The sequence below is a fragment of the Hypomesus nipponensis genome, chromosome 2 (assembly GCF_054491055.1).
Source record: "Hypomesus nipponensis isolate SF chromosome 2, ASM5449105v1, whole genome shotgun sequence".
Classification (NCBI taxonomy): Eukaryota; Metazoa; Chordata; class Actinopteri; order Osmeriformes; family Osmeridae; genus Hypomesus; species Hypomesus nipponensis.
In genome coordinates, this window is record NC_140362.1 from 4,382,501 (window position 1) to 4,396,428 (window position 13,928).

Genomic DNA, 13,928 nt, shown 5'->3' on the forward strand with positions numbered 1-13,928 from the left:
GAGAGAGGCAGGGCGGGAGGCAGAGAGGGAGGGAGGCAGGGAGGGAGGGAGGGAGGGAGGGAGGGAGGGAGGGAGGGAGGGAGGGAGGGAGGGAGGGAGGGAGGGAGGGAGGGAGGGAGGGAGGGAGGGAGGGAGGGAGGGAGGGAGGGAGGGAGGGAGGGAGGGAGGGAGGGAGGGAGCACAGGACTGGAAGAGAGAAGTATGATCGAGTGAGTGAGAGATAGAGAGAGGAGCGGAGTGAGGAAGAGCGAGAGGGGAAAAATTAGATACCTGCCCGCCTCATTTGTGAATATATCATCATTCTTATTTTAGGAGATTTGTTAGGGCCGCCAGACACTCTTCAAGCACAACAAGTGATGCGCCCCCGTGTGAATCATGTTGGCCTGAGTAGATTGAGAGTGCCGGGGCTGTCGATAGACGCATGGCCCAGTCATCGTCAAGGGGATGGAGAGGGGGGGGGGAAAAACAAACAAATGCATCTCATTATTTGGGTGTGCGCCTCTGCAGTGCTCCCGGTAACCCATCACAGTCCACACAGATCCAATTGCTTCCTTTAAATCAGTTTGAAGCTGCAGCCACATCACATCTGTCTCAATAGCAGCTGCAGCCCGCAAGCCCGCAAGCCCCCTCTGCGCACAGCAACAGCTCCTCCTAGTGGTCGTCTCTGAGCTGTAGGAGGCATCACTGGCCCCTGACTGACTGGATAACTGGCTGGCAAGCTGACTGGCTGGTTGGCTGGCGTTGGACCATGCTAACTGGTTGGTTTTGTCAGAAAACCGTCTGGCCCTTCACTGATTGGTTGGCTCGCTGAGTGAGTGACGAGTTGGCTAACTGGCCTCAGTTTACCTCGCTAGCTGGCTGACTGATTGACGAGTTAGCTAACTGGCTGACAGGCTAGATAGCCTTTGACTTGTTCACTCTCATTTACCTACTGTCTGATTGGCTAACTAGCTAACTAGCAACTGACTGGTTGACAGGCTAACTGACTGACCGGCCAACTGGTTGGTTGGTTGACTGGCTGAGTGGCAGTCTGGCTGTCTGGCTGATTGAGTGGCTGTTATCCTCCTATAAGCAGCGGATTTCTGTCAGCAGATGAGGAAATGAGTCCTTGATGAAACAGATCCTGCCTGAGATGATAGACTGATAAACAAAGATAGCTGCTGCATGTTATTCTCATCTCCGTTCCCATTTCTCAATTTCGGTCTCTCTCTCTCTCTCTCTCTCTCTCTCTCTCTCTCTCTCTCTCTCTCTCTCTCTCTCTCTCTCTCTCTCTCTCTCTCTCTCTCTCTCTCTCTCTCTCTCTCTCTCTCTCTCTCTCTCTGTCTCTCTTTGACCCCTTATCTCTTTTCCATGCGGTCACTCTCCTCATTTCATTTGCTGAATCCACTCCAGCTATCCGTACCTCTCCCTCATACACTTTTCATCTCTTCTTCTTCAGACTCCGCATCTCATTCCTGTTCTCCCCTCACCCTCACCCATTTTCCTCCTTTTCATTCTCTCTCTCTCTCTCTCTCTCTCTCTCTCTCTCTCTCTCTCTCTCTCTCTCTCTCTCTCTCTCTCTCTCCTCCATCCCTCTGTCATCCTTGCTGAGTTCATGCTGTAGTGGCCTGGCTCACAGCTACAGTGACCTGCCATCCCTCAGCTTCCCACTGCCCGCCCCTTCAATCAGGCGTTCATCTCTTGCTCTGCTCATTTCTTCCCTCCGTCCTTCAGTTTCTCGTGTGGGAGTCAGGGTGATGGAATGGGGGTATTGATTTGTGGAGAGTTATTGACAGCTTCTCTGAAGCCATTGTTGATAAGCGACTGTTTCCTCCCAGGAAAATATTATTTTATTTTTCTCAAACTGCCCCCCCCCCCCCAAAAAAAAAGAAAAGAAAACACAGAGAAAAAGGAAACAGTCCCTTGATAAAAACTAACTTTTCTCTTTTCCTCTATTTGTGGTCAGATATGTAATAGCGTAGAGGAGGAGACTACAGAGGGAATGGGAGCCCACTTTGATCAGCCCTGTGAGTCCGTATTCAGCCGTGGGTGATCTGAGACAAGGAACATTTGGAGCTGGCTATGATAGATTAGCATCTGCGTGGTTAGTTTCATCAGCAAGGTAGCTTTGTATTCTCCCTAAGTCCGCTGAATGGATCCCTCCCATCTCTCAGGCAGAATATCAGAGACTTACATTTGCTGGACCTCAACTGTGAATTGTGAAAGCGACCGAGGTCTCTCAGATCAACACCAAACGACAAAACCTGATTGCGAGTTTCTCACAAATCATCTACGAAGCGTGTTGGTATGGCTCGGTGGTGGAGCATATCACTGCAGATCAAGAGGTTGTAGGGTTGGAATGACTGATGAAGACAAGTGCTTGTCAAAAGAACAGATTAGTATTGTTTTTATTCCAAAATGATCAGACAAACCTTAAACCTCTGACCAAAAAACCCCCCAAGAAATCCATAACGACCATGTTGTGTTGGTGTGTTCTTCTTCTCCGCCAGTTCCTCCGTCACAGCCTTACTTTGAGGTGGATTTCTCCGAACCCTGGGTGGCGGGCCGGAAATACAGTGTCACCTGCATCGCCCCTGACGCCAATCCGGAGGCGGAGATCACCCTCTACAAGGGTAGGTCACCATGACAACGTCCAGCGGTGTTGCTGAGCAGCAGTGTGAATGTCGGAGTCCTTAGAGAGAGAGAGAGAGAAAGAGAGAGAGAGAGAGAGAGAGAGAGAGAGAGAGAGGTAGAGAAAGAGAGGTAGAGAGAGAGGTAGAGAGAGAGAGAGAGAGAGAGAGAGAGAGAGAGACAGAGAGAGGGACGATTAATCAGAGCCTCTAAGGAGCACCTTCATCCTCCTCATCCTCTGACCACGCCCCCTCACCATGCTAAAGGGCAGACCTGCTCAGCCCAGGTTATCAGTCCTCACGAGCTCTCACCCTCAGAAGGCATCTGAGCTTGTCGACGCCGCCCCACCCCTCTGTTTTCTTGTTCTTTTTTCTCTGTTGAATGCACATGTGTCCTTGAGTTTTGAAATCCAGGTGTATTATTAGGATTATTGTTGTTTAATGTGTGTTGTTGCTGTTGTTGTTTTGGAGGGAGGTAGCATCGCACAGCAGGGGGCGTAGCTGACGTCCTTCGCTAATCATCACCTCTCTCTTTTGTCTATGTCTGTTCTCCTTCTCTCGCTCTCTGTACTCTTACTTTATGCTGTTTCTTTCTACCCCACTGTCTCTCTCTTTGCTCTTTCACACACACACACACACACACACACACACACACACACACACACACACACACACACACACACCCACACACTACTTTATTCCTTCTTACCCCTATCTCTGTTCTGTTTCTCTCTCTCTCTTTCTCTCTCTCTCTCTCTCTCTCTCTGTATCTCTCTCTCTCTCTCTCTCTGTATCTCTCTCTCTGTATCTCTCTCTCTCTCTCTCTCTCTCCCCCTCTTTCAGACGGGGTGGAGTTGACTGATGCAGAGTCGTTCACTGAGGAGTCTGGCTCACACGATAAGCTTCAGAACACAAACGCACAAGCAACGTATGTGGAAGGTCTTTGGTTCATGTGTGTGTGTGTGTGTTCTGGTGGGGGAGCACGTAGGGGTGTGTGCGTGTGTCTGATGAAAGTGTTGTATCTCCACACGTGCAGGGCACACTGTACAGTGATATTCTGCACCTTGCAATTGAATGAACTTTTGTCAGAGATGCCGAATTCCATTTTCAGTTGCTAGGCAGATTTACATCCATCTGCTCCACCTGGTACTGTGGATCATCCTGCTCTTCTCACCTCCTACATGGGAGTGATAATACCCTCTTGTCATCTCCAGAGATGACATTAGCATGGAGCTTATTATAGATGTGTTCAGCTCAATGTGGAGGTGGTTGCCTCTGGAGGAATATTGATTTAGAACCTGCAGATCCAGGAATCAGGAAGTGGGAAGTATTTCATGATATGGTGGAATGGTTTGGTGGACTGTTAGAGTTTTGTGTTGAAGACGTGTATTTATGATTGATTCCGTTAGTGTAATTAATAGGGTTTTGAATGGAAGGAACAGTATAAGGTTTATGTGGTAAAATGTTCATGTGTAGCCCTCTTCCCTGTATTCTGATTGGCTAGTGGAGATGGAGAGGAGATAGACAGGGATTGTGTATCCTGACTGGGACAGTATGTAGAGTCAACTGTGTTCCAGGTGTAAATCGTGACTGAGCATGGATAAGATTGAATCTATAGTCTCGTTCAGAGTTATTTTGGCCAACCAGCATGATAGTGTAATATTATTCAGATGTTATGTGTGTGTGTGTGTGTGTGTGTGTGTGTGTGGAGGGTGGGGGGGGGCACTGTAGACCAGTTCTGAGAGCCTGCAGCTCTGGTCAATGGGAGAGGAGAATGGAAGTGACAGGTGTCAAAGGCCAGGCTGGGAAGTGTGAAACTGTGTTTACCTCATCCCGCTTATTAAACGCGTAAACACCTCTCCTGTCATCGCCCTTCCTCCCTCCCTCTCTGCATCCCCACGTTTCATACAAATACACCCACACACACACATACACCCACACACACACACACACACACACATACACACACACACACACACACACGGTACAGGGTGGAGGCTCTGAGCTCAGACGATGGGAACCAGCTGACTTGCCGTGCCAAGAACCCGGCCATCTCCCAGTACCTGGAGACCAGCCTGGTCATGCGAGTGTTATGTGAGTCTGTTCTGCCACCGCTGTCCTACCTCCCTTTCTCCCTTTCTCCCTCCCTCCCTCCCTCCCTCCACCCTCCCTCCACCCTCCCCCTCCCTCCCTCCCTCCCTCCCTCCCTCCCTCCCTCCCTCCCTCCCTCCCTCCCTCCCTCCCTCCCTCCCTCCCTCCCTCCCTCCCTCCCTCCCTCCCTCCCTCCCTCCCTCCACCCTCCCTCCACCCAATGGTCCATTGTTAACAAGTAGCTATGCAGGAAGTAATAGGTAGCCTAGTTCTACATTAACACCAAATTTAACACTATTGACAAATACGGAACCAAGATTAACTAAGCAGTAAGCAATAGCTAATTTACAACAAAGGTAGTTCCTTGGTAGGCATTTGGTTATTACTAAGTGAATATATCCTCTTGAGAACTACTTGTGAACTATGATGACCAATTAAGAAAGAAAAACCAATTAATTACTAATTACAAAAGTGACATGTCTAAAAAGTGAACAATTTGGTTGTTTTAGCCTTAACATGGTCATAACTTTTCAGAAGCTTGTTCGTCAAATGGGCTCTTTGCGGAAACCAGTTCATGAATATTATATCCCCCCAAATACGTTAACTACAGGTTGAGATTGTGACTACTCTTACCAAAAGATGGATGAATCTTCTCTATTTATTTCAAACTTAAACATGGTATAATACAAATAATGATAATTTGTTCAACATTTTTAATAATTAGGAAGTGATGCTGACACACTCATGATTGGATTAGTTTACTATTATGAGCTCTTGAGTGTCAGTTCAATGTCTCAGACTCCAAGACCTACCTTTATGTTACAGTAGCCGTCTGAGGAGGACTTCTCTTTAGGATATGAATATAAACATTGATGTTCTCTTGTCAAAAACAATTTGCATCCTGCATTTATGTTACGATAAGCGCAAAACCAAATCTTCCAGATTACAATGTATGTTAGACTATCAGACTATCATGTCTGTTAGACATCACTAGTGCCTCACAGAAATGTATGCCTGTACCATATGTGTCAAATATAAAATTTGACTTATTATAGGCCTATTACGTGTGAAAACCAGTATAACTCCTCACTAATTACTTAAGTTACCTTGTCATCCTGCAGGAACTAATTGTGTTGTGGACCATTATTTTAAAGTGAAAAGGGTGAAGTGCCTTGCCCAAGGACACATCATTTTTTGGCACTGCCGGGAATCGAACCTTCTGATTAATAGCCCGACTCTAACCACTCAGCCATCTGACCCCCCATACCACAAGCAATGAAATCATATTTATTTGAGACAGAGTAACTTAAAATGAGGAATTTAGTCTCTAAATAAGATGACAATCAGAATTGATATCTTGAAATAAGATTACTGTAATGAACGCCCACAGACGGAATTGGCTGGATCCAAGTGCAGAGTGCTGGGTATTTATTGTAGCAAAAGAGGGGAGGTAAACCAAAAATCAGTTACAGGTCCAGGTAAAAAAAACAGAAGTGTTTCCAAAATGATAAACAATACTTGTAACTATTCAGTAGATTTGGTAATGGTGGCAAACGGCAAAAATACCAGGGTATGAATGAACAGGTTAAGTAGTGGCAGTGAGTGGCACAGGGAAAACATGTGAGTTGAATCTGCAATCAGTATTCAGGGGACCAGGCTCCACTAGAAGGGGTGCGTTTCCCAGCCTTGTGGGAAGGTTGCAGAGGAGACCTGCGGCCTTTTTTTACTTTCATAAAAATCCGTTTTTGCAGGGTGAGGGGATTAGGCTCCCCCCCCCCCCCACCACCTCCAGGGTTGTCAGTCTGGGCGAGGCATGCCGTGGTCCCTCTCAACCCAGGGAGAAACATTCTACCTGGGGCCAAGTCACACCTGCTGGGCTGGGGCGTCCAGGGCCGAGTCCAGCCGCTTCTCAGGTCAACAGACTTCTGCCCCCAGAGGATAGAGACTGACATGACAACAAGTGACTGCTCGCTCCTGTCAGGTTACTGTCCATGGGGATGTGTGACGTGTGTTCACACAGAGATGTTGATTCTGCCGGCGTACCGATAATCTGTCTCGGTGACACGGCAGCCGTGTCGACTGCTGTTGTCCAACGATGGTGTCTGGCTTCTGAGGCGTTGTTTACCAGGGATGGTGTTATTGTCTCACAACACTTTGTAGATCAATGAAAGTCATTGATTGGTTGGTCCGAGGAGTCCTCCCACTTGCGAATCCCAGGTCGGGTCAGTTGCTGATTAAACTCCGCCCCCGCTCACAACACCCTGGTCAATGACCGGCTCCCCCTCCTCCCCCCCCCCCCAACCAGCCTCAAGACACCTCCACCCCCTCACAGAACCCTAACGCTGCCTTTATCTAACTATCTGTTTGTCGACTGCATCTATCGAACCTGCTTTGTGTTGCTCCTGTTTTGTTTTGCTTTGATCTCTAGCCTGCTGTCTGGGAAATGCCTCTCTTCTCCTCTTTGTTTCCTCCTCTCCTCTCCTATTCTCTTTTGTTCTCCTCTCCTGTTCTCTTCTTTCCTCCTCTCCTCTCCTGTTTTTTTCCTCCTCTCCTCTCCCCACCATCCATCCACTCGGCTTTAAACAACAGCCGTCCACGATAAGTGCTAATGTAGCAGAACAGCAGACCACCGTGGCAGTCTTACTCAGCACGCCAGACCATCAAAGCGCGAGTGGCGTCCGCTTTCAGCCAGCCAGATTGTTAGCGAGGTGGCAGTTTGTCATGCCAGGCCCTGGTTTCCACCGGCCGCACTCCCAAACTGATTGCAGCAATAACAAAGGGCCGTCCTTCCCTAATTTATTTTACTGCGAATATTTTATTCAGGGCGAGCAGTAATTTATTCATATTCCACGTTGCCTTATTACTGTTTAAACATCTGTTATTTTGCTTTATGGACTGGATCCAGCTCGCTGCTCCCTTAATACTTAATGCTTTCATCAGAGCTAGACCTCTTCTCCTGCAGTCGCGTTAAATGTTCCCGATTTATCGGCCCTGTCTCACCCAGTGGAGAGGCGTCCTGCCCAATTGCTGGCGGTCCACTCCTCGCTGCATGTTTTTATACCCCTCTCCTGTCTTCCTGTCATCCTATATTCCTCTGTCCTCCCTCGCTTGGTTCAACTCTCCCTGCTGCGATCTATCACCACCGTTTCACTGTCCAACCCCTCATTTTGTATATCTCTCTCTGTTCCTCCCCTGCATCCCTCCATCCCTCCATCCATCCCTCCATCGATCCATCCATCCCTCTACCCCTCCATCGATCCATCCATCCCTCTACCCCTCCATCCCTGCATCCCTCCATCCCTCCATCCCTCCTTGCCTCCTTGCCTGAAGGCAGTCCCTCCCCAGGCCCCAGTCATCCAAGGTCTAGTCAGTGACAAGGTAAAGGCAGGTAAAACCTTGATGCTGCTCTGCCTGTCCCACGGAGGAAACCCACTGGCCACCCTGCAGTGGACCAAGGTAAGCACACACACACACACACTCACACGCACGTGCACATGCACACACTTGTCCCCAGTAAGCGTGCTTGCGTTGCAGAACGGCGAGGTGCTGTCCACCAGCTGGGAGGAGGACACCGTGGCTAAGAGGTCCAGCAGGCTGCTCCGTCTGGAGGTGCTGCCCCAGGACAACCAGGCCCTGCTGGGCTGTGAGGCCACCAACCTGGTGTCCAAAGCCCCGCTGTCCATCCAACGCAGGATCACTGTCCACTGTGAGTGGCCCAGTCTATTCATCATAATAATACAAATAACAGTAATAATAACAAAAACTGGGGATACTGTCGTTAAATACGATTTTCTTCATATAAAGTGCCAAATGTTGCCCTTTTCACAGCCACGTATGATGGAGTCTATTCCTCTGTGCTTACACACAAACGCTCGCGCGCACGCCCGTTATGTGGGCACATGCTTATTTATTCACACACGGACTTTACATATAGTGCTGGCAGATAGAGCCTACACTTAGATAGGCATGCATAAACAGACGACGCACACTCACTGCTCACACCTCCACAAACACACACACCAAATCAGACAACACACAGGCCTTGAGACAGCACATACATACGAGACACCACACACACAAGACACACACACACACACACACATGTACAGTGAGGAAACGCTCATTTACTGTATTCACACAAACACACATACATGTTATCATGATATCATGCAAGGGCAGGGGAATATCTCTCCGTTGAATTTCATTTCATAGACTGTAGAATTGCAGTGAATAACAATGTCTCCCTGTATCTGCTGGTGCTGTGTGTTAGCCCATCAGTGAAGCCATCCTTAACCAGGCAGTCTAACTGTAGTCACCAGCAGTAATATCAATACTTATTCTGTGGCAGCATCGCTTCTAATGCTAACATCATTAATGAAACCAATGGTGATTACGACTCCAGACCATATTTCAGTCAGAATCGTGCTAGACTGCAGGCTTGCTCTTTTACAGCGAGCTAATTTAGCTGAATCGCTCCAATGCACTTCTCCCAAGGCAGTAAAAGCCACACTTTGTGTGGTGATAATAATGCCAACAGGTAATAGATTATACATTCCATTTTTCTTTTCTATTTTTTTTTTCTTTTCTTTTTTGCTCACAGTTTTTTTTTCTCTCTGCAAAAATAAAACAAACATGGAATGAATTTGAGAAGGAGGCCAGCCTCAGTGAGGCCTCTCTCCAGTAGCCTCTAGCTCTGCAGCGTTGCCATGTTCATCACGCTCTGTGAGGCAGACAGGCCCCGGGGCAGCCTCCCTCACTACCACAACCTGTTTTATTCACACATTTTCAATGTTGAAAATGAGCTGGCGTCTGTACTCTCCTGCTCTGACTTTGTGACTGGGGATGAGGCCGGGGCTGGGGCAGAGTCTGAGGCTGAAGGAGAGGCTGGGGCTGAGGCTGGGGCAAAGGCTGGGGATGGGACAGAGTCTGAGGCAGAGGCTGAGGAAGAGGCTGGGGCAGAGGTTAGGGCAGATTCTGAGGCAGAGGCTGGGGCTGAGGAAGAGGCTGGGGCAGAGGCTAGGGCAGAGTCTGAGGCAGAGGCTGAAGCTGAGGAAGAGGCTAGAGCAGTGTGAGGCTGGGGCAGAGGCTGGGGCTGAGTTTAAGGGAGGCTGAGGAGCCCATTAGACTGCAGGGGAGAGAAGAGTATGAGTGTGTGATGTGAATAACATGCCACCACTGTGAACAAGCCGACCCAGTGTGCGTGTGTGAGGCACACCCATCTGCATGTCCCCAGAGAGACACGCGAGACATAGCAGATACATCACAACACACACAGTGTACAACCATGACCCAGGCCCAGGCCCAGGCCCAGGCCCAGGCCCAGGCCCAGGCCCAGGCCCAGGCCCAGGCCCAGGCCCAGGCCCAGGCCCAGGCCCAGGCCCAGGCCCAGGCCCAGGCCCAGGCCCAGGCCCAGGCCCAGGCCCAGGCCTGCTCTCCATAGCTAAGCTGTCCTCAGCTGTCCCCCCACACCCTCTGGGCCTACAGCAGGAAAATCTTCGAAAAATAAAAGTGCTGCTCCCGCCCCCAGCCTTCAGTCCTCCAACCCCCCAGGTGGAATTCATCCTCCGCTTCCTGAAACCTCCGCTGAGACACTGTGCTCGAAGTGCAGTGCTGCGCAAGAGTCACGTCGAGAAGATCATTCGAACTGAATCTGTCTTTTCCCTATCCACTTCTGTATGTACGTACGTGTTCTGTGTGTGTGTGTGCGTGTGTCTGTGTGTGTTTGTGTGTGTCAGTCGAACCCAAAGAGGTGAACGTGCTGGGGTCCTTCAAGGCCATCGAGGGGAAGGAGGTGTCCCTGTCCTGCTACGCCAGCTCCAGCAACCCTCCTGTCCAGATCCGCTGGTGGCTGGGCTTCCAGGAACTCAACTCCACCTCAGTCGTTCTGGAAGAGGTGGGGGGAGCGCTTTCAGCGCAGCACACAACTGCCGAGCACACCTTTTGACTGGGTACTCGTGACGCTGTGGATGGCGCCAGCAGCTTGCATCCTGCTTTCACCCCCCTTCATCGCCGTGGGCAGAATGTGATAATGCGTGTGAAATTTCCGCGCTTGGTACCGAAATAGCCTTCCATTCAGACGGCGTTTTGAAGGGTCTTTTCGAGACGGGAAAGAATGCCGCCTCACAAGTGTAGAGACGGAGAGAGTTCAACATCTGTGAACCAGTGGCGAGAGTCTAGGCCTGTCTTGGCCCGATAATTGACATCTTGATTTTCTAGATAGACAGACGATGATTCGCTGCACATGACCCACTCCCCCAGACAATGCTGATCCTGACAGCGGGCGGGCGGCCTAGGCACTCACAGAAGAGAATGTCTCTCCTTCTCCGTGCTTTTGTGTACGCTAATGAGATCAAAGTGAACGAAAGCTAACAGGGGGAGCAGAGCAGTAACACACTAGCTCTTTCTTCCTGGGAAAACAGCCTTTTTTCATTTGATCTGGCACGCACAGACGCACACGCACGCAGCCGCGCTGTGGTGAGTCTGTGAGGCTGAGCGCTGCCTTGCCACAGGGAGGTTAATGAAGACTGACACTGGGCTGGGGTTTCTTTGTTACTCTCTTTAGTCTGTTCTGCTCTGGAAAGACTTTCACAGTAATCAACTCAATAATATCCTTGATCACCATAGCTGCCAGACTGGCATGACCCGTTCAGTACAGGTGCAAATTGGAGTTTGTTTCAATTTATTTCAGCTGAGAGAGAGAGAGAGAGAGAGAGAGAGAGAGAGAGAGAGAGATTTAAAAAGAGAAAGCGATAGGGAGGAGGAGGACGAGAACGGATTTGTTTGTCTATTAGGAACGATCCAGAAAATAAACATCGGCAGAAGGTTGTGTTAATTTGCCATCTGTGCTCGCGCTGGATGAATTCAGAGTGTGTTGTTCTCTGCAGAGAACGTTCTAGAGCAGGAGGGCCGACCGGCGGTGTTCTGAGGGCCTGTGTGTGTCTGCAGGGAGACCACGGAGGCATGACCAGCATGTCCAACCTGACCCACATCGTGTCGCGCCAGGAGAACGGACTTCCACTCACCTGCGAGACCTTCAACAAGGGCACGCGCTTCTCCAAGAGCCAGTCCACCAACCTTCAGGTCTTCTGTGAGTGCACACTGCAGCAACATGTTTGGATCCTCCCCACCCCCGCCCCGACGCTGGGAACTCCTAGGGGAACATGATTAACAAAGGAGTGACAACTCTTTCCTAATGTTGCTTGGCTTCCTCAATCTCGCTCTCCCTCATCTTACTCGCCTGCTCTCTTTCTGTCCCGTCCTCTCCCTTTCTCTCCCACTCTCCCCCTTCCTCTCCTTCTTCTCTGCCCCCTCTCCCTGTTTCTTCTCCCCCTTTCTTCTCTCCCCCTCTTCCTCTTTCTTCCCCGCTTCCTCTCCTTCTTCTCTGCCCCCTCTCCCTCTTTCTCCTCCCCCTTTCTTCTCTTCCCCTCTTCCTCTTTCTTCCCCCCTTCCTCTCTTTCTTCTCTCCCCCTCCCCCTCTCCCTCTCTCGCTGCCCCCCCCCCAGACCCTCCTCAGAAGGTATGGTTGGAGGCTCCTCCAGAAGACATCCCCCTGCGCTCAGGAACCACCGTCCATCTTGTGTGCTTCTCCAGTGGGGGAAACCCAACCGGAAGCCTCACCTGGTACAAGGTGTGTGTGTTATGTGTGTGTGGATATGTATGTGTGTGTGGTGTGGTGTGTGTGTAAGCAAGGTCTACAACCCTGTATGCTCGGCAGCAATAGCTTTGCTCTAGATCCGTGTCACTTCCTGTCATCCCCGTCCCAGTTCCTGTAGAATGGAGTGCCATGGTGGAGTTGTTGATATGGCTGACCACTGCTCCTGGGTGCCCTTGGAGGAAATACAGCGCGATGGGAGAAACGCAGAGCAAGAATTTCCTCTGTGGACACTTTCCACGAGTGTGTGTGTGTGTGTTTCTCAGTCTCAACCTGTTTCTCAACCTTCTTCTTCTTCTTTTTCTCCTCCTCCTCCTCCTTCTTCTTCTTCTTCTTTTTCTCCTCCTCCTCCTCCTCCTTCTTCTTCTTCTCCTTCTCCTTCTAGAATGGGAAGGCCGTAGAAGCTTCCAGGCTGTTGCCCTCAGACAAGGGAGTGTCCAAAGAGCTGGTTCTGCTGCTGCAGCCTAGCGACAACCAAGCGAACTACCACTGTGTCGCCACCAACAGTGCCAGGAAGACGCTCTCAGCCTCCACCAAGCTGCTCGTCCAGTGTGAGTCACTCTCTCACACGCACACGCACACACCTCTGGCCAGGATAGCATAAAAAAAAAACTAAAAACAATCTCCCATTTTCTTCCCTGACCTTTACTGCAAACACTGGTAGTCAGCAGGTTTGGCCAGGCGGTGTTGTTAACAGTGCTGTCTCATCTGTTCCACATGCGAGCAGTTCCAGCCACCAGCGTAAAGATCGAGGCCCGGCAGAGTGTGCTTCACAGCGGACAGACATTGCAGCTCGACTGCCTGACTGGGAGTAGTAACCCCCAGAGCAACATCTCCTGGAGCCTCGGGTCCCAGAGGTGCTGTAGGGAGGGTCGAGGGGTGAAGGGAAGGGGGAGGGAGGGAGGGAGCCGGGGTGGAAGGCTGTGATTGGATGCAACGCTGACTGGATTTATGCTCGGTTGTGACAATACACACATATGTTCCACAGTGTCTCTTTCTCCTCCGCCGTCCCTCCATTTCTCATTCTCTCTTTTTCCTCCATCTCTCACCCTCCGGTTCCCTCTATCTCTCCCACTCTGGTTCTCTATCTCTCTGTGTCTCTATCTTTCCTGTTCTCCATCGCTCCTTCTCTGGTTGTCTCTGTCCCTCAGGCTACAGGGGGTGAACCTGACCACCAGACAGGCAGAGTTTGGTGGGGTGTCGGTGCGCAGTAGTCTGCCCTTGCCTTTGGAATCGCGGCACAATGGCAAGCGGCTGGTCTGCCAGGCCTACAGCTCTGTGCTCTCTGAGGGAGTCAACACCTTCTACGAGCTTGACGTGCTCTGTGAGTCAGCCTCCCCCCTCCTCCCCGCCCCTCCCCGCCCCTCTCCCTCTCTTTCTCTGCTTCCAACTCGCTTAATTGAGTGCACAAAAACATAGAGTTCCAGTAGATATTCTGTACAGTGAGAATGCAATTATAAGAGACAGAGAGTGTGAGAGAGAGAAAGCAACAGGGAAAGAATGAGAGAGTACAGTAAGATGTGTATATTTATTCATTGTTTATATAGATAGATAGACAGATAGATAGATAGATAGAA

The 13,928-nt window shown here is 50.2% G+C and overlaps 1 protein-coding gene across 1 annotated transcript in view; it reads left to right on the top strand.

Annotated features, from left to right (window-relative positions):
* nphs1 (NPHS1 adhesion molecule, nephrin) overlaps positions 1-13,928 on the top strand; it is a 36,463-nt gene that overhangs the window by 9,552 nt on the left and 12,983 nt on the right. Inside the window, exons 5-15 of the mRNA XM_084707293.1 lie at positions 2,490-2,612; positions 3,453-3,537; positions 4,600-4,703; positions 8,035-8,156; positions 8,235-8,406; positions 10,436-10,593; positions 11,646-11,787; positions 12,203-12,327; positions 12,737-12,902; positions 13,079-13,208; positions 13,503-13,675. Of these exons, the coding sequence (XP_084563419.1) occupies positions 2,490-2,612; positions 3,453-3,537; positions 4,600-4,703; positions 8,035-8,156; positions 8,235-8,406; positions 10,436-10,593; positions 11,646-11,787; positions 12,203-12,327; positions 12,737-12,902; positions 13,079-13,208; positions 13,503-13,675 (1,500 nt within the window). The remainder of the gene's footprint in view (positions 1-2,489; positions 2,613-3,452; positions 3,538-4,599; positions 4,704-8,034; positions 8,157-8,234; positions 8,407-10,435; positions 10,594-11,645; positions 11,788-12,202; positions 12,328-12,736; positions 12,903-13,078; positions 13,209-13,502; positions 13,676-13,928) is intronic.